The sequence below is a fragment of the Panulirus ornatus genome, chromosome 10, assembly GCF_036320965.1.
Source record: "Panulirus ornatus isolate Po-2019 chromosome 10, ASM3632096v1, whole genome shotgun sequence".
Taxonomy (NCBI): Eukaryota; Metazoa; Arthropoda; class Malacostraca; order Decapoda; family Palinuridae; genus Panulirus; species Panulirus ornatus.
This window is the reverse complement of record NC_092233.1, coordinates 22026726-22047668: the sequence shown is the minus strand read 5'-3', so window position 1 is coordinate 22047668 and position 20943 is coordinate 22026726. Positions and strand designations below refer to the sequence as shown.

The 20943-nt window shown below is 40.0% G+C and overlaps 1 protein-coding gene across 1 annotated transcript in view; it reads right to left on the bottom strand.

Moving 5' to 3' along the window:
• Window positions 1-20943, bottom strand: part of LOC139750619 (thiol S-methyltransferase TMT1B-like) — a gene marked incomplete at its 5' end in the record, with an annotated part of 32056 nt that overhangs the window by 7609 nt on the left and 3504 nt on the right. The window contains 3 exons of the mRNA XM_071665293.1: window positions 6362-6480; window positions 14876-15010; window positions 15221-15381. Of these exons, the coding sequence (XP_071521394.1) occupies window positions 6362-6480; window positions 14876-15010; window positions 15221-15381 (415 nt within the window). The remainder of the gene's footprint in view (window positions 1-6361; window positions 6481-14875; window positions 15011-15220; window positions 15382-20943) is intronic.

The window sequence follows — 20943 nt, the reverse complement described above, 5'->3', positions numbered from 1 at the left end:
CACTTTTACATTCAAATTACCCATCACTATAACCCGGTCTCGTGCATCAAAACTGCTAACACACTCACTCAGCTGCTCCTAAATCACTTGCCTCTAATGATCTTTCTTCTCATGCCCAGGTGCATAGGCACCAATAATCACCCATCTCTCTCCATCCACTTTCAGTTTTACCCATATCAATCTAGAGATTACTTTCTTACGCTCTATCACATACTCCCACAACTCTTGTTTCAGGACTTCAACTTTAATAAGAAATGCCATTTTTTGTAACTGGGGAATGTTGGTCTTTATATTATAGTTAACATTCCACTTATACCCATTTCCACACTTTTGAGAACATTAAGCTTTTTGAAGTTCATGATATTACCCAGCACCTATCTGGAAATAATGGTAGCCTTTGGTGGCCTTAGAATGGCCTTCAAGGTCAACATGCAGTAACCTGAAGCCTTGCCCAGTTTCTCATGCAAAATATCGGGCCTTTAACTGCTACTCATCCCCGGGACTGCTCTTTTGCTCATCCAATTAATGCTAGTGATTATCCCTCTATGCCTATTCCACACATGCCAAGGACTGTATCTCAAGCCTGTATCACTCATCCCAGGAACTATATCCCAAGGACTGCCCCTGAAAGCCAACCCAACTCATCCCAGAGACTATCCCTGCGAGTGCCACTTCAGGCCTGCCCACTCATTAGAAGGACTGTAACCACTATGGCAGTGACAAACAAATTATGATACACTGGGAATTGGCAATGAACGACCAACTGGTCTTACTAGCAGTTTTGGCCTGTAAGGCTCTGTCTGCATGGTATTAAGGAACAAATCACTTAGATTCATTTGAGAACAAGAGCTGTCTTACACAATAGGGATGACTGAATGGATTGTTTGTGTCTGAAATGCCATAAAATATGTGACTCTGTACTGAATGTGAGGCAGATTAAGAAGCTGGATCGCCTAGCAGGAATCAATAGTAAACCTTACAAATGGATAGATGATCCCAGTGGAAAAAACAAAAGGAGGCATGTGAGAGGGGCCTTCTCCAAGTGAACTGAGGTAACCAAAGGTGCCACAGGGTTGTGTTCTGCGACTATTATTCTTCTTGATCTATATAAATGGCTCGCCTGAGCACATGGACTCCTACCTGAATGTGCTTGCAGTGATGAAAAGGTCATGACAAAAGTGAAAAGGAAGAAAGATTGCATCAACTAAAAAGGTGACCTGAACAGAACAGATTCCAAAGTTGGTCTGATACATGGTTGATAAAATTCAACCCAAGAAAATGTAAAGTAATGAGGATGGGGCAAAGTGAAAGCCAAAATATGATTATCATCAAACAGGGATTAACCTTCAGGATTCTCTGCATGAGAGGGACTTGGAAATTGACATTATCCCTAACTTGTTACCTGATGCCCAAACTGTCTGTTAGCATACCTTAGAACAACTTTCAAGAATATGAATAAAGAAAAATTTAGCAAGCTGTTCATATTCTACATAAAGCAAAAACTAAAATAAGATTCTAAAGGTTGGTCATCGCACCTAACACAAGCAGAAAGCTGAAATATATAAAGGGTTCAGAGGAGGAAAACAAAGATGGTAAAGTACCAGATTTTAGATAACTTTGTTACAGGAAAAGGCTAGAAGCCCTTTTCCTTGGAAGAAGAGTGAGTGGTTACCTAACCACAAACTTTAAGTTTTTAGAATATATCGAGGATGTGAATGGAGAACAGTATTTTAAAAGGTGTTGAGACAGAGCAACCCGAGGATATTACACAAAACTGAGCGGCAAAAAAAAAAAAAAAAAAAAAAAAAAAAAAATAAAGATAATTCATTAATCATTGTATCTATTAATTGCTATGCAACTACTATGCTATATAATCCTTATCATGCTGATATATGCCAAATGTTACAGAATAAGCTGCAAAACAATGTTTTAATATTCAAGTTTATGGTTTCCCATATGCTTTGTTTTCCAAAAACAATCATGAGCGGCAAGTGAAAGAGGACCACAACTGATGCACAAAGTAAGGCAATTTTGGCAGTGAGTTTGAGAATGTTAGTGATTCTGATACATCACAGAAGTACACTTAGGAATGTGAACTTGGAAACACCTAAACACCTTAGTCAATTCCATCAATCAGTTTAGCTACACAAATGACAAAGATATTCCCTGCGTGTCGTAGAAGGCGACTAAAAGGGGAGGGAGCGGGGGGCTGGAAATCCTCCCCTCTCGTTTTTTTTTTCCAAAAGAAGGAACAGAAAAGGTGGCCAGGTGAGGGTATTCCCTCAGAGGCCCAGTCCTCTGTTCTTAACGCTACCTCGCTAATGCGGGAAATGGCGAATAGTTTGAAAGAAAAAAGAAATATTTATGGCCAAAACTTCCATGATTTAGACTGCATTTGACTTATGTGAAGACTTGGTATGTAGCCACAGGTATGAGTTTCTAAATTTATAACATCAGCCATACTTTCAATTAAATTTTGATGTATATAATCTATAACATGCATCTTTTTCTTTCATACTTGTCCACTATTTCCTACATTAGTGGGGTTGTGACAGGAACGGAAGAAGACTGCCTGACATTGCCCACATCCATTCTCAAACTATCATGCGCAATGAACTGAAATTACAGTCATCTATCCTTTCAATGGTTTCCCCCATCCACTTCATATGTCTTGGTTCAGACCACTGACAGCATGTCACCCCTGTATATTACATCAATTCAATTCATTCAAATTCCATGCACACCTTTCACCCTCCAGCATGTCCAGGGCTTGACCATTCAAAATATTTTTTCATTCCATTCTTCCATCTCCAGTTTTGTCTCCCCCTTCCCCTTTACCCTTCCACTTCTAATATATATTCTCTTTGATAAACTCTCCTCAATCATTCTCTCCATACATCCAAACAATTTCAGTACACCCTCTTCAACTCTCCCAATTACTCTCTTCTCATACCACACCTCTCTCATACCCTTTAATTACTTACTCAATAAAACTACCTCACACCATATACTGTCCTCAAACACTTCATCTTCAATACTTCCATCCTCATCTGCACAGGTTTATCTACAGCCCATTCCTTTCATTCATATAACACCATTAGGATTGCTGTAACTTCAAACACATAATTTTCAAGCTCCCAGATAATGACCTTTTTCTTCACATATTCCTTAATGCTCCAAGAACCTTCGCTCTCCTCACCCCACCCTATGATTCACTTACGCTTTCACCTTTCCATTCTTTGCTATGTCTACTCACAGGTATCTTAAACAACTCCCTTTTAAACTTTCTCAATTCACACTCACACACCAACTAACTAACCTGTCCCTGTCCTACTAAATCTAATAACCTTGCTTTTATTCACATTCACTCTAACCATCCTTCTTTCATACATTCTTCCAAATTCAGTCACCACTGTCTGCAGTTTCTCATCTGAATCTGCCACCATTTGGATTGTTCTTCCCCAATCTGATGCTCTGTACATGCTTTCACCTTAATCACCACTCTCCTATACACTTTATCAAGTACAACTCTCCTATACACTTTATCAAGTACAATCAACAAACTTATATCTCTGTAGGTTGAACACTCACCTTTGTCCCCCTTGCCTTATACAATGGTACTATACATGCATTCTGCCAATCCTCAGGCACCTCACTATGATCCATACATACACAACAAATCCTAATGAACCAATCAACAACACAGTCACCTCCTGTCTTAAGAAATTCAACTGCAATACCATCCACTCCGGCCACCTTGTCACATTTCATCTTATGTAAGGTATTTACAGTTTCCTTTCTCTTCACCAAACCAATTTCCAAGACTCTCTCACTTTGAACACCTTCCTGACCCAAACCCTGCATCTGCCACCCTATCATCAAACATTCAACATTTCTTCAAAATGCTTACTCCATCTCCTCACCTCATAATTGTCTTTAACCACTTCCCTAACTGCCACTTTCACTTATGTTCCCATCTGTTCTCTTGTTCTTCTCATACAATTAACCTCCTTTCAAAAATCTTATTCTCCCTGGAATTTACTGATAACTGTTCAACCCAACTAATATTTGCCCTCTTTTCAACCACTACACCTTTCTCTTGACCTCCTCCCACTTTCTCTTGTACAACTCCCAATCATTTGTACTCCTTCCCTTTAAGTACCACACATACACCTCTCTTTTTTCTTTCACAAGCAACTTTTCTTTGTCAACCCATCACTCACTACCCTTTCTCACATGCCCACCTCCCACATGCCACACACTTCTTTTGCATATGCCAATACTTTTTTTTCATACTTGATCCCTGTTCCCCACATTAGTGACAGTGCCAGGAAGAAGTGAAGAAAAACTGCATCTGCTCACATCAATACTCTAGCTATTATGTGCAATGCACCAAAACCACAGCTCCCTATCCACAACTAAGCCCCACAGACCTTTCCATAATTTACACAGTAGCAGTAGTATTAGTTAAAAAACAAACATACAAACAAATACATGGCAACATGACAACTTTTAATTTTCATCAGAAATTTGTCACTTTTCCAGGAACATCCTGCACTTTATTTACAAACAGTGATACTGTGTAATACATAAATCCAATATATTCCTTTTTACTCAGTAACGATTTTAGCTATCTAATGACTTGGATCAATATATCTACCATTTACAGGAGAGCAAGTTTTCCTATTTTCTGCATTTCTTTCATGTTCATGGTTCTCAGTGAATGTAGGTTTGCGGCAGGGGTGTGTGATGTCTCCATGGTTGTTTAATTTGTTTATGGATGGGGTTGTTAGGGAGGTAAATGCAAGAGTTTTGGAAAGAGGGGCAAGTATGAAGTCTGTTGGGGATGAGAGAGCTTGGGAAGTGAGTCAGTTGTTGTTCGCTGATGATACAGCGCGGGTGGCTGATTCATGTGAGAAACTGCAGAAGCTGGTGACTGAGTTTGGTAAAGTGTGTGGAAGAAGAAAGTTAAGAGTAAATGTGAATAAGAGCAAGGTTATTAGGTACAGTAGGGTTGAGGGTCAAGTCAATTGGGAGGTGAGTTTGAATGGAGAAAAACTGGAGGAAGTGAAGTGTTTTAGATATCTGGGAGTGGATCTGGCAGCGGATGGAACCATGGAAGCGGAAGTGGATCATAGGGTGGGGGAGGGGGCGAAAATTCTGGGGGCCTTGAAGAATGTGTGGAAGTCGAGAACATTATCTCGGAAAGCAAAAATGGGTATGTTTGAAGGAATAGTGGTTCCAACAATGTTGTATGGTTGCGAGGCGTGGGCTATGGATAGAGTAGTGCGCAGGAGGATGGATGTGCTGGAAATGAGATGTTTGAGGACAATGTGTGGTGTGAGGTGGTTTGATCGAGTGAGTAACGTAAGGGTAAGAGAGATGTGTGGAAATAAAAAGAGCGTGGTTGAGAGAGCAGAAGAGGGTGTTTTGAAGTGGTTTGGGCACATGGAGAGAATGAGTGAGGAAAGATTGACCAAGAGGATATATGTGTCGGAGGTGGAGGGAACGAGGAGAAGAGGGAGACCAAATTGGAGGTGGAAAGATGGAGTGAAAAAGATTTTGTGTGATCGGGGCCTGAATATGCAGGAGGGTGAAAGGAGGGCAAGGAATAGAGTGAATTGGAGCGATGTGGTATACCGGGGTTGACGTGCTGTCAGTGGATTGAATCAAGGCATGTGAAGCGTCTGGGGTAAACCATGGAAAGCTGTGTAGGTGTGTATATTTGCGTGTGTGGACGTATGTATATACATGTGTATGGGGGTGGGTTGGGCCATTTCTTTCGTCTGTTTCCTTGCGCTACCTCGCAAACGCGGGAGACAGCGACAAAGTATAATAAAAAAATAATATAATTCTTTTTCTCTGTCCATTATAGATTTGACAAAACTTTAGTGGTATATCTTGAAGATATATCTTCTACTTATATTGTTAAGTGATAGAAAAGGTCAAATCAATAATTAAATTTTTTGGAGGATTGCTGACACTTTTTGAACTAGTCTATTTAATCATGCAACAAAAGGGTTAAAGGATGAAAATACCTGAAGTATATACTGAAAGGTTAGATAATGATGCTGAATGGAAATGAAAATGCTTATGACTGTATACAAAAGCATGGAAAAGGTGTCATGGGACTGACAGCTGACAAGGCAGTATCTATTCAACTGTATAAGGGCACAAAGAATAAGATTATATATGAAAGAGCTGTTGGGTTTTCCAAGGTCATACTGCTTGCATGTTCTCTTAAAAGAAAGTTGAGCACAAAACACAAATACTTACAGAGGAAAATGGACAAAGGTTGCAAAAAAACTGTTGGTAATAATAATTTCATCCATTACAGGAATTGTAACAACACTCTACTTACTGGAACAAGGACTCGTTTGACCTGACTGATGACTTTAACAATGTCAGACACACTGCATAGCACCAAAGTAGTAACCACAACATCTACACTGTTGCTTTCCACCATATCCATGTCCTCACCTAAATGACAGAAAAATACATTAAAACTAAATGAAAGAGGTAAATCAATCTCTAAGCAAAGTTGCCTACATATGCAATGTTCCTCATCTCAAAGGCAACTCAGCACATGTGGCAACACCACAGCAGCAGTTAAGGTACCTAAACTGGGGGAGGGTGGGAAACACAAGAATCCAACAATATATAAATGACATATATCTAAAGGACAATTTCATGTAATCATTGAAATAAAGGTGGATGTGTTGGAAATGAGATGTTTGAGGACAATATGTGGTGTGAGGTTGGTTTGATCGAGAAAGTAATGAAAGGGTAAGAGAGATGTGTGGCAATATAAAGAGTGTGGTTGAGAGAGCAGAAGAGGGTGTTTTGAAATGGTTTGGTCACATGGAGAAAATGAGTGAGGAAAGATTGACAAAGAGGATATATGTGTCAGAGGTGGAGGGAACGAGGAGAAGTGTAAGACTAAATTGGAGGTGGAAAGATGGAGTGAAAAAGATTTTGAGTGATCAGGGCCTGAACATGCAGGATGATGAAAGGCGTGCAAGGAATAGAGTGAATTGGAACAATCTGGTATACCGGGGTCAACATGCTGTCAATGGATTGAACCAGGGCATGTGAAGCGTCTGGGGTAAACCATGGAATGTTTTGTGGGGCCTGGATGTGGAAAGGGAGCTGTGGTTTCGGTGCATTATATATGACAGCTAGAGACTTAGCGTGAAAGAATGTAGCCTTTGTTGTCTTTTCCTAGCGCTACCTTGCACGCAAGCGGGGGGAGGGGGTTGTATTTTCATGTGTGGCAGGGTGGCAACGGGAATGAATAAAGGCAGCAAGTATGAATTATGTACATGTGTATATATGTATATGTCTGTGTCTGTATATATATGTATACACTGAAATGTATAGGTCTGTATATGTGCACGAGTGGACGTGTATGTATATACGTGTATGTGGGTGGGTTGGGCCATTCTTTCGTCTGTTTCCTTGCGCTACCTCACTAACCCAGGAGACAGCGACAAAGTACAAAAAATATAATAAATAAATAATACAAATTATAATTAAGTGTTCTTACAGATAATGGCAAATAATATGATTGTGAAAAGTGTTGATCAACTGCATGGAGTTTATTTTCTTTTACAATAAGCTTTCATAATTACTGCATCTATATGATCACCTGCCACAATGGAACAGTGAATATGAGTGATTATGACCACTTAATAGACAGTGCACATCTAACATTCACACTCCCTCATTCCCCTACCCATCCCTCCACTCTGTCACTGTTTGTAGAGTCTCTAGAGAAGAGCTGGGAGAGCTGGAGTGTTTCAAAAACCTTAGAATCAACATGGCAGACAATGGAAATGAGTTATGTGTATGTGTGTGTCTGGGAGCATTGAGGAATGTGCATGGAAGGAGAGGGAGGGCAAAAATATACATATTTGAGGGTGTAGTGGTCCCAACTAGGTGTATAGTAAGTTTGAATGGAGAAAAATTGGAGGAATAGTGTTTTCGATATCAGGGAGTAGACTTGGCAGTGAATGGAACCATGGAAGTGGAAGCGAGTCATAAGGTGGGGGAGGGGGCAAAGGTTCTGGAAGCAATGTGTGGAAAGAGAAAACATTATCTCGGAGAGCAAAAACAGATATGTTTAAAGGAATAATATTTCCAACAATATCATATAGTTGCGAGACATGGGTTATAGATAGGGTTGTGCAGAGGAGGGTGGATGTGTTGGAAATGAAATGTTTGAGGACAACATGTCATGTAAGTTGGTTTGATTAAGTAATGAAAGTGTATGAGAGATGTGTGGAATTAAAACAAGTATGGGTGTAAGAGAGCAGAAGAGGGTGTGTTGAAATGGTTCAGACATAAGGAGAGAATGAGTGAGGAAAGGGTGACAAAGAGGATATATGCATCAGAAGTGAAGGGAACAAGGAAAACCAGACCAAACTGGAGATGGAAAGATGGTGTGCAATTGATTTTGAGTAATTGGAGCCTAAACATATAGAAGGGTGGAAGGCCTGCATGGAAGAGTGAAATGGAATGATGTGGTATACTGGGGTTAATGTGCCATCAATGGACTGAACCAGGGTAAGTGAAATGTCCAGGGTCTCATACCCAGATGCCATTTCCCAAATTACTAAGGTAGTACAAGGAACAGATGAAGAAAGGCCACATCTGCTTGCATCCATTCTCTAGCTGTCATGTTATCCCTAGGGTACAAGAGAAAGAATTCTACATCCAAATTCTCTGTTTGTTGTAGAGCGCAACTAAAGGGGGCAGGAGCACAGAGCTGGAAGCCCTCCCTTTCTAGTATTTCAACAAACATAAGATGGAATAAAAGGAGACAAGTGGGGAGTGCTCATCCTCCTCAAAGGCTCAGACTGGGGTGTCTAAATGTGCGTTGATGTATATTTGAGGAAAGAAATCTGGATGTTCTGGCTTTGAGTGAAACAAAAATCAAGGGTAGGGGGGAAGAAGGGCTTGGAAATGTCTTAGGAGTAAAGTCAAGGGTTGGTGAAAGACAAGAGATAAGGAAGGGATAGCTTTACTACTGAAGCAGGAGTTGTAGGAGTGTATGATAGAGTATAAGGAAGTAAATTCTAGATTGATGTGGGTAAAACTGAAAGAAGATGGCGAGAGACAGGTGATTATTAGTGCTTATGCACCTAGCAATGGAAAGAAAAATCATGAGGCAAGTGTTTTGGGGGCAGATGAAAGAGTACATCTGCAGTTTTGATGTAAGAAACAAAAGGCAGTTGAGAGTAAAACTGGGGGACGTGGGGGTATTCTGTGTTATGAATGGAAGTGGTGAACAGTTTGTGGAGTTATGCTGAATAATATCTGGTGATGGGGATTCCCGGTTTGAAAAGTGGGACTTACGCAAGTTTATATATGCGAGAAGAAAAGATGGTAGGTGAGCATCACTGCATTACATACTAATTGATGGGCTTGTAAAAGAGACACTTTTGAGAGGTAAGTCTGATCATTACCATGTGGAGGCAAGGATGACAATTCATAGAGGTTTTCATAAAAGAGGGTGAAGTCCTGTACAGAGCACAGAAGTGGTGGAGGATGTATGGATCAGGTTTTTGCTTTAAAAAAATGTGTCTGAAAAATACTTAGAAAAACATGAATTTGTATATGGCATTTATGGATCTGGAGAGGACATGTGATAGGGTCAATAGAGATGCTTTACAGGTCTTATGACAATACAGTGTGGGAGGAAAGCTGCTAGAAGTATAAAAGTTTTCATCAAGGCTTGTGTATGAGTAGGAAGAGAAGAGAGGAGAGTGACTGGTTCCCAGAGAAGGTTGGTCTATGGCAAGAGTGTGTGATGTCAGCGTGCTCATTCAATTTGTATATGGATGTGTGAAAGGAGAAAGTTGGGAGTAAATGTGAGAGTCTTGGAGAGAGGAGTGAGTATGCAGTCTGTGGGGAATGAGAGGGCCTGGAAAGTAAGTCAGTTGCTGTTTGCTGATGTTACAACACTGTTGGCAGATTCAAGTGAGAAACTGTAGAAATTCGTGACTGACTTTGGAAGAGTGTGTGAAAGGAGAAAATTGGGAGTGAATGGGAGTAAAAGCATGATTATTAGGTTTAGCAGGGTAGAGGGACAGCTTAGTTGGGGTGTGAGTTTGAATGGAGAAAAATTAGAGGAAGTGAAGTGTTTTAGATATTGGGGAGTAGACATGGCAGCTTATGGAACAATGGAAAGGGAAGTGAATCATAGGGAGAGGGAGGGACTAAAGGTTCTGGGAGTGCTGAAGTAAGTAGGAAAGAGACAATGTTATCTAACAAGGCAAAAATGGGCATGTTTGAAGGAATAGTATTCCCAACAATATTAAGCGAATGCAACTCATGGGACTCATTGGCTATACAGAAGGCTTTGCAGAGGAATGTGGATGTGTTGGAAATGAAATGTTTGATGACAATATGTGGTGTGGGGTGGTTTGATTGAGTAAGCAATGCAGGGATAAGAGAGATATGTGGTAATAAAAGGAGTGTGGCGGACAGAGCAGAAGAGTGTGTGCTGAAATGTTTTGTAAATATGAGAGAATGAGAGAGGAAAGGTTGACAATAAGGATTTATGTAACAGAAGTGGAGCAAAAAGGAGTACAGACAAACCAAATTAGAGATGGAAGGATGAAGTGAAGAAGATTTTGAGAGATTGGGGCCTGAACACGTAGGAGGGTGAAAGGTGCGCAGAGCACAGAGTGAACTGGGGCAATGTTTGTAGCAGGGTCAACATGCTGTCAGTGGACTGAACCAGGGAATGTGAAGTGTCCATGATAAATCTAGGAAAGTTTGGAGGGGCTGCTTGTAGATTGGGAGCAATGGTTTTGATGGCTTACACATGAAAGCAAGAGAATAATTGTGAGCAGATGTAGCCTTTCTTTGTCTGTTCCTGGTGGTATCTTGCTAAAGCATGAAATAGCAATCAAGTATGTAATATATATATATATCTTTTATAATACATGATCACCTTTTTCTGCATCAGCAAAGTGCGCCAGGAAACAGACGAAGAATGGCCATCCACTCATATAAACATATATATACATAAACACCCATACATGCATATTATACATACATAAACATATACATATCAACATATACACATATGCATACATATACATACACAGACATATAAATATATACATATGTACATATTCATACTTGCTTGCATTCATCAATTCCTGGGGCTACCCCGCCCCACAGGAAACAGCATCACTACCCCTTGCTTCAGCGAGGTAGCACTAGGAAAATTGACAAAAAAAAGCCACATTCGTTCACACTCAGTCTCTAGCTGTCATGTGTAATACACCAAAACCATAGTTCCCTATCCACATCCAGGCCCAACAAACCTTTCCATGGTTTACCCCAGATGCTTCACATGCCCTGATTCAATCCACTGCCAGCATGTCGACACTGGTGTTACCTAACAGAATGCAAGTGAAAATATGGTGTGGGAGGCAAGTTGTTAGATGCAGTGAAAAGTTTTCATCGAGGCTGTAAGGCATGTGTATGTGTAGGAAGAGAGGAAATTGACTGGTTCTCAGTGAATGTCGGTTTGCGGCAGGGGTGCGTGATGTCACCATGGTTGTTTAATTTGTTTATGAATGGGGTTGTTAGGGAGGTGAATGCAAGAGTTTTGGAAAGAGGGGCAAGTATGCAGTCTCTTGTGGATGAAAGAGCTTGGGAAGTGAGTCAGTTGTTGTTCGCTGATGATACAGCGCTGGTGGCTGATTGGGTGAGAAACTGCAGAAGCTGGTGACTGAGTTTGGTAAAGTGTGTGAAAGAAGAAAGCTGAGAGTAAATATGAATAAGAGCAAGGTTATCAGGTACAGTAGGGTTGAGGGACAAGTCAATTGGGAGGTAAGTTTGAATGGAGAAAAACTGGAAGTGAAGTGTTTCAGATATCTGAGAGTGGATTTGGCAGCAGATGGAACCATGGAAGCAGAAGTGAATCATAGGGTGGGGGAGGGGGCGAAAATTCTGGGAGCGTTGAAGAATGTGTGGAAGTCGAGAACGTTATCTTGAAAAGCAAAAATGGGTATGTTTGAAGGAATAGTGGTTCCAACAATGATATATGGTTGCAAGGCATGGGCTATAGATAAGAGTAGAGCGGAGGAGGGTGGATGTGATGGAAATGAGATGTTTGAGGACAATATGTGGTGTGAGGTGGTTTGATCGAGTAAGTAATAATAGGGTAAGAGAGATGTGTGGTAATAAAAAGAGTGTGGTTGAGAGAGCAGAAGAGGGTGTTTTAAAATGGTTTGGTCACATGGAGAGAATGAGTGAGGAAAGATTGACAAAGAGAATATATGTGTCAGAGAGGAAACGAGAAGTGGGAGACCAAATTGGAGGTGGAAAGATGGAGTGAAAAAGATTTTGAGTGATCGGGGCCTGAACATGCAGGAGGGTGAAAGGTTTGCAAGGAATAGAGTGAATTGGAACAATGTGGTATACCGGGGTCGACGTGCTGTCAACGTATTGATCCAGTGCATGTGAAGCGTCTGGGGTAAACCATGGAAAGTTCTGTGGGGCCTGGATGTGGAAAGGAAGCTGTGGTTTCGGTACATTATACATGGCAGCTAGAGACTGAGTGTGAATGAATGTGGCCTTTGTTGTCTTTTCCTCGCACTACCTCGTGCACATGCGGGGGGAGGGGGTTGTTATTTCATGTGTGGCGGGGTGGCGACAGGGATGAATAAGGGCAGATAGTATGAATTATGTACATGTGTATATATGTATATGTCTGTGTGTGTATATATATGCATACGTTGAGATGTATTGGTATGTATATATGCGTGTATGGACGCTTATGTATATACATATGTATGTGAGTGGGTTGGGCTATTCTTTCGTCTGTTTCCTTGCGCTACCTTGCTTCCAACGTATACATATATATGAATACAGAGACATATACATACATACACATGTACATAATTCATACTTGCTGCCTTTATTCACTCCCGTCGCCACCCCGCCACACATGAAATGATAAGCCCCTCCCACAGCATGTGCACGAGGATGCGCTAGGAAAAGACATCAAAGGCCACATTCGTTCACACTCAGTATCTAGCTGTTATGTATAATGCACAGAAACCACAGCTCCCTTTCCACATCCGGGCCCAACGAAACTTTCCATGGCTTACCCCAGACGCTTTACATGTTCTGGTTCAATCCATTAACAGCACATCGACACCGGTATACCACATCGTTCCAATTCACTCTACTCCCTGCACACCTTTGACCCTCCTGCATGTTCAGGCCCCAATCACTCAAAATCTTTTTCACTCCATCTTTCCACCTCCAGTTTGGTCTCCCACTTTTCCTCATTCCCTCTACCTCTGACACATATATCCTCTTTGTCAATCTTTCCTCACTCATTCTCTCCATGTGACCAAACCATTTCAAAACACCTTCTTCTGCTCTCTCAACCACACTCTTTTTATTACCACACATCTCTCTTACCCTTTCATTACTTGATCAAACCACCTCACACCACATATTGTCCTTAAACATCTCACTTCCAACACATCCACCCTCCTTCGCACAACTCTATCTATAGTCCGCTCCTCGCAACCATATAACACTGTTGGAACCACTATTCCTTCAAACATACCCATTTTTGCTTTCCGAGATCATGTTCTCGCCTTTCACACATTTTTCAACACTCCCAGAACTTTCGCCCCCTCCCCCACACTGTGACTCACTTCCGCTTCCATGGTTTCATCCATTGCCAAATCCACTCCCAGATATCTAAAACACTTCACTTCCTCCAGTTTTTCTCCATTCAAACTTATCTCCCAACTTACTTGTCCCTCAACCCTACTGTACCTAATAACCTTGCTCTTATTCACATTTACTCTCAGCTTTCTTCTTTCACAAACTTTGCCAAACTCAGTCACCAGCTTCTGCAGTTTCTCAACTGAATCAGCCACCAGCACCGTATCATCAGCAAACAACACCTCGCTGGGGTGGGGTGGGGGTAGGGGGGGGACCTAATGTGTGGCAGGGTGGCGACAGGAATAGATGAAGGCAGCAAGTATGAATATGTACACGTAGAAGGAGTGCTGAGAGTAAGTGAGCTTGGAAAGGAGACTGGTGTGAGGAAGTACCAGGATAGATTGAATGCAGAATGGCAAAAGGTGAGAGCAATCAATGTAAGGGGAGTGGGGGAGGAATGAGATGTATTTAAGGAAGCAGTGATGGCTTGCACAAAAGATGCATGTGGCATGAGAAAGGTGAGAGGTGGGCAGATTAGAAAGGGTAAGATTGTTAGTGAAAGAGAAGAGAGAGGCATTTACATGATTTTTGCAGGGAAATGGTGCAAATGACTGGGAGATGTATAAAAGAAAACAGCAGCAGGAAAAGAGAAAGGTGCAAGAAGTGAAAAAGAGGGCAAATGAGAGTTGGGGTGAGAGATTATCATTAAATTTTAGAAAGAACAAAAAGATGTTCTGAAAGGAGGAACATAGTGTAAAACAAGAGAACAAATGAGAACATCAGTGAAGGGAACAAATGAGGAGGTAATAACAAGTAGCAATGAAGTAAGAAGGAGGTGGAGTAAGTATTTTGAAGGTTTGTTGAATGTGTTTGAAGATAGAGTGGCAGATATAGGGCGATTTGGTTGGGGTGGTGTGTGAAGTGAGTCAAGGAAATCAATACAATATATAGAATAAAAATTTCATATTTGTATACTGTCCACTATTCATTAAACAGATAATGAAATGGTTAAACTTAAGATGACAAAAATAGCAGAAAATGCAAAGTATTCAACGATTAATACCACTACTCATGCCTTCTTAATGCAAAGTTTCTCTGAAAACTAAATCCAGTCATCAACAGCAATTAAAAGCCTCTCAAATAATAAGAAACTAAAAACTTCTCCTACCTGTAGACACGATAATGGCCTCAGACTTAATGTTTGGAAACTTTGCCCGGTTTTCATTGTAGTACTTAGCAAAGTATGGATTAGGATCTACTACCACTAGTCGACAGCCATCTGGGTAGTAACTAAAATTGGACCCTAAAAGGGGTTTTACAAATTTAATACATTCTGCTTTTGAGAATATGCTAAATAATAACATTTTTGCTTTTGTTCTATAACACAAGTGTGCACTTTAGATGAAGGAACTGGAACACATATCTAACCAAAATTCTACATTCAAAATTATAAACATTTAACAAAAGAAAATTTTGCTTTTACATTAATTCATTACACAAGTGAAAAACATACCTATGCCAACACCAATTTCAAGGATGCTAATTGCATTATCCTTCTGTAACTCAGGATCATTATAATTATCTTTTGCAAGTGACACAAACAGTTCCTTCTTGAATTCTTCATATTCATTAAACTTCATCTCTATTGCTTTGCTGCTAAGCCATGCAAAGAATCTGAAAGAAATCTGGTGTTATTCAAGAAATGTAAAGTCACCAAGGTTCCATATCACTTTGCTGCCACTGAGAGGTAAAGAGAGTTCAAGCAGTGGGAGTACTGACCACTCCCATGACCCTTGCCCTTCTAATACATCTGACTGTTCCAAGTTTTACTGTCATCCAGCATTAGTTGGACAGCTACCACTATCTAATTGTTTCACCTACTGCTTCCCTCAGTCTACACACTTTTGATCTTTCTCCAACTAACTAAACTCCAGCCTTTGGACCACAATACTCTTTCATCCTCAAGCTGAAGTACCCTACTCAAGATACAGTGAATTCAGTGCTCACCAAAAGGCATGGCTGAAAGTTTCCAACACAAACATTTGGAGGAATGAAGCTATAATATTTTCCATTCGTAACAATCAAATTCCTGACCATCATCACTACTATCCCAGCATGAAGGATTTCTATCTGACCTCTAAACCTATGAATTACTGTTATACAGTTTCACCCTATATTAACTCATTACAATCTTCTTAGCATATCTTTATTCACCACACATATTACTTTAAGTGTCCCCTCCACTACAGAGTATCAATATCAATAAGAGATGTAACGTTCACTGGCAGGCTTTTCATACCCATTCTGAGATTACAAATTTGAAGTCTTTATGATATAAAATCTCTATGACTATGGCATAAAGTTTTTGTTAAAGCCTACACATATATCAGCAAGCTAAAAAAAAAATCAGCATGAAGATAATTTTTGCACAGAATTTTTATATTACCACTCACAACACACTAATTTCAAAAGAGATTAAACTTTTGAATAATTCAAAATCTGACTTACGTGAATGGCATAATGAAGGATACTGTGAACATAAGAATATTCAACTATAGCCATTCTGTCTTCACTCAGTAAAAAAAAGAAAAAAGTCACATACTTGAAAACACACATAACACTTCAATAAAATAGCTTCACTAATTGTAATTTTGCTATACATGCACCTCTCAATTTATGCATAGCTGATTTATGCCATTTCTAAATGACACACACAGTTCATTTACACTATGTGGATTTAAGTTTGGAATAACACAATCATCATCAGGCTGGCAGTACAGTGATGTGGCATTCCCAGTGCCGTGCAAGAAGCGCATGCATACATGGCACAGATATAATCTACAGTCACTTAATGTTACAGTATTCTGTGCTGCAGCATACTGTATAATGCTTGTGTTTTGCCCCTTGCATTATGCCATCACATCATCTTTTAAGTTCCTCTGGTACCAGTGGTGCCATAAGGCATATGGCCATTACCACTGAGGGTAAGAAGGATGTGCTCAAATGTAATAAATGAGGAGAACAAAGCTGATATTATGAGTGCCCTTGGACTTGGTAAATCTACTTTATGGACTATTTGTGATAGTGGAGAGAAGATCAAGGAGAATGCCAAAAGTGGAACATTAATCACTGAATCTAGAATCTCTTACTCCTGAAGTTCGATTAAGGAGAAAAAGGAACGAATATCGTTATGGATTGATCTTCAAACTCATGTTCTGTCTTATCAATAATGAAACCTCCCTAAAGACATGAAAATGCTGGTGATAAGTCAGACACCAAAGTACATTCCCATGGATTTTACTTGATTACTATAATCACTGTTCTGTGAAAAAGAAACAGAATTCAGGCAAATGCTCAACCTGCACCAAACTTTCGTCTCCTCCAATGACAGTGAGTGTTAATTTTTATGTTTATCTTTTACTTGTTTTAAGTGCGAATTTATCATATGTTCTGTATTGTGTGTTCAATATCCAGAATACATATATTTTCCATATTCAATCTGTATTCTTGTCTGAGATACATTATAGTAGCAAGAATCTTAAGTTAGGAATGCATGCAAATTCAGATATTACATGTATTTTAATGAGAAAACATGCTTCATATAATGTAGTCTGATATAATGAGGTGTTTTATAAGATTGCACATACTGTATTATGCAGAGCAGGGTCTGCCTGTAACAACTACACCTGTATATACCACCCTTGCCTGGATCAACTAACTCTCTCCTTTCATTTCTAGGCTTGTATTTAGCAAGTCCATCATGTCAAGCAGCAATCTGACATGTTAATTTCTTTGGCTTCCTTTATTCTTTTTTTTTTTTTCACAACAGTCCTCTCCCATCTCAAAGATCATCATGGACTTATGTCTAAAAGCTTCCCTTTATTCACCTTCACTCATTTCAGTAGTAGCTTACCTTCTGCTATTTCCTGTAGTCATGCTAAAGCATCCTTTCTAACTTTCATCTTATTTGAATACTGCTTTATCAGTGCTACACAACTCCCAAGAACACTTTTGATCTGGTCTTCCATCCATTGCTTCAAATGCTTCCCCAACTGTTCAGTCTCTGAATGTCTCCTCTAAGGTTTTATTCAATAGTTCATTCTATCCAATTCAGAATCCCATACTTCTGATCTTTACTTACCTGTATTTTGTTGATTTCTTCCTCAGCCCCAAAACCATCTTTTTTACTATGGTTCACTGTTGTCTGAATGATGGGCACACTGCCTTCCTGATCCATTATCTGCCTTCTCTAAGATACCCCATCTTATGTGTGCCCATGATAAGAGCATCCTTCTCGTTGTTTATTAAGCAATCATGCTAAATCATAATGTTTTTCAATTTCTTCATCTTTAACCACTATACACATCCAGACAAATATTTATGCAAGCTGAGTGATGCCTTAAGATGGAAATATAAGCACTGTGTTTAACACCTTAATTTCACGGCCAAGAGCTTAAACTGGGTGGTGGATAAAGAGACAGTGCATGATAATCTCTCCTCCTCCATCCCTGCTGATGAGAGCACATTTTCATAAGTTTTCTAGGAAGGAAACTGAGAAGCCTTTTTTTTGCCTTGGCAGATGATGATACTGAATTATTTGACAATGATGTTCTTAGATCATTTGGAGGGTGCTTTTAAAGACAGTGTGAGATTAAATGTATCTTTTAAACATGAAAAATGTGAATTTCGAGGGTTGAAAAGGAAAACTTTGTGTAACATAAGGGGTTAATGTTCTCTCATTTTTTTGTGGCCCTTAACAAAGTACTCTAACTGTTTCACATTGTCCTCAAAGAGGTATATTACATTTCTCTTTTCTATGAAGATGCTTCTAAATGTCATATTCCCCATTTCCTTATTAGCATCTTCATTCTCACATAAAAAGCCCACAAATTTCTATAATTACAATGCATCTCTTACTAATCCTATTCCTCTTCCCGTAATCTCTTTTTGGACTGTCCAAAAAGCACTCATTTCTCTGGAAACAAGCAAGGCTTATGGTCCTGGTGGCATCCATCCCCGTGTAATGAAAGAGTGTGCCTCTGAACTTGCATCTGTGCTTGCCCATCTGTTCCATTTCTGCTTAAAAACCAAAATTTTCCCTTCTTGGAAACATGCATTGATACATCCCATCCCTGAGGGGGTGACTGTTCTGACCCCACTATCATCCTAATGCTCTGACATCTACCATTTCCAAAGTCTTAGAATCCATACTCAACTCATACATCATTAAACACCTCGAAAATCAGTCTTCTCTCTGCTTACCAGTATGGCTTCTGTAAGGTGAGATCCACTAGTGATATTTTTTCCTATCTTATTAATGTCTGGTCATCATCCCTGAAAGACTTTGGGGAGCCATGACATATCTAAGGCTTTTAACCGTGTGTGGCAATGGGGTCTCATCTCTAAGCTCCCTCCCTTTGGCTTCCCTCCTTTACTCTACTCCTTGAAAACTAGCTTCCTCTCCAGCAACTATTCCCTTGGTTGTTGATGGATCAGCCTCCCCCTTTTCTCGATCAACAAGGTTCAGTCCTGTCCCCCTACAATTTTTCTCCTTTTTTTTCAGCAATTTCCTCTCCTCCGTAAACAATCCAGTGCACTTATATGCTGACGACTCAACACTGCATTCATCCACATCCTTCAATTTGCTCCCTCTTCTCTCAACTGATCTGCATCTCGTCTTGACAACTTCTTCAATAAACTCAGACCTGGACAGGATATCTCAAAGGGGTAGACAAAATCTTAAGTTTAATGCCTCCAAAACCCAATTTCTACCCATCTCTTTATCGAAAACTCCTTACAACTCCCGTCTCTCCTTTGAGGGTTTTGTAATTCCACCTCTTGACTCAAAGAACATACTTGGTATCACTGTAACATCCATTCTCTCTTGGAAGCCCAACATTACAGGAATAGCTAAGCGTGCCTCTAAGAAACTGAGTTTCCTGTTTAGATGTCGAAACTTTTCTACTGAACAGTTGGTCCTTTTAAACAAGGGATTGATTCATCCTTGTATGGGGTATTACTCTCACATGTGGGGTGGTTCTAGCTCTGTATCCTTACTTGACAAATCGAGTCAAAAGCGATCTGACTAATAAACTGCTCTGGGATAACTTCCAAATTTGACCCCATTGCCATATGCCACAATGTTGGTTCACTTTCTCTTCTATAGGTATTGCTTTGGTTTTTCCTCCTGATATGGCTGCTTGTAAGCCCCCACCACAAGCTAGAATAAGCAAAACTCAGTAAGCTGCTGTGTCACTTGATTATTGTGTGGCCATCAAAAACTCAAGGGAGGGACATTTTGATACCTGCTTCTTTCCCTACATGTCAGAGCTTTGGAACCCTCTACCTTCTCGTGTCTTTCCCAATACCTCTCTGGCACATTTCAAAACATAGGTATTGCACATCATTAAAAATTCATATATACTTTCCATTGTCTTTTCTTTTTCCACTTCATAATTCTCTCTTTATTTCAATCAAGGCCTGGCCTTGATGTGGACTTTTGTCCCTGCACTCCAGGGAGTACATCCACAGTAATTTCAGCTGTTCCCAGTAATTTTTTTCTTTCAAGGTTGCAGTGGGTTATGAAAGATCTGTGAACATTTTCTAATTCTGTTATAGTGCCTTCTTTGTAAGGTGATATTAGTACATAGAAATATCATAATTGTGAGAGAATCAGCACCTAAAGGGTATCATAATTGGCATTCCTTTCCCTGTCTTGAAAGTCAACAGGATCCATTCTACCATCCTTCTGGAGGAGGAAAATGTTGTTTTGTTGTGTTCACTCAAGATTAGGTTGTTAAACATTATCACAAAAAGGTCTTTCATATCATTCAACTGGTTTATGACAGTGTCTGGGTTCGCATGGTATTCAAAGTTTTTTGATTTCTTCATTTTCCCTAGACTGGAGGGGTTGGAACTTATCCCCACCGATAAGCATTTTAATCTCAGTGGCCCACTAGAAGACTTCATATATAAGTCTCTTTGCATCTCTTTCAGTGTCTTCTTCTAACATGATTTTCATACTTATTCTAGTATCTGCAAAAGATAATATCTTAGTGATTTGTGTCCATATCAATGTCTGACACATGAATAAGGACCACAACAGGGACATGTACAATTCCTTGGGAAATGAGCTTTCTATTGTGGAGGTACTGGAAATCACCAGGTTTACAACCACAAGCTGTGATGTTAGTGAAAAAGTTGTATTTCCATCTCCCAGTTTTTCCAGTCATTCCA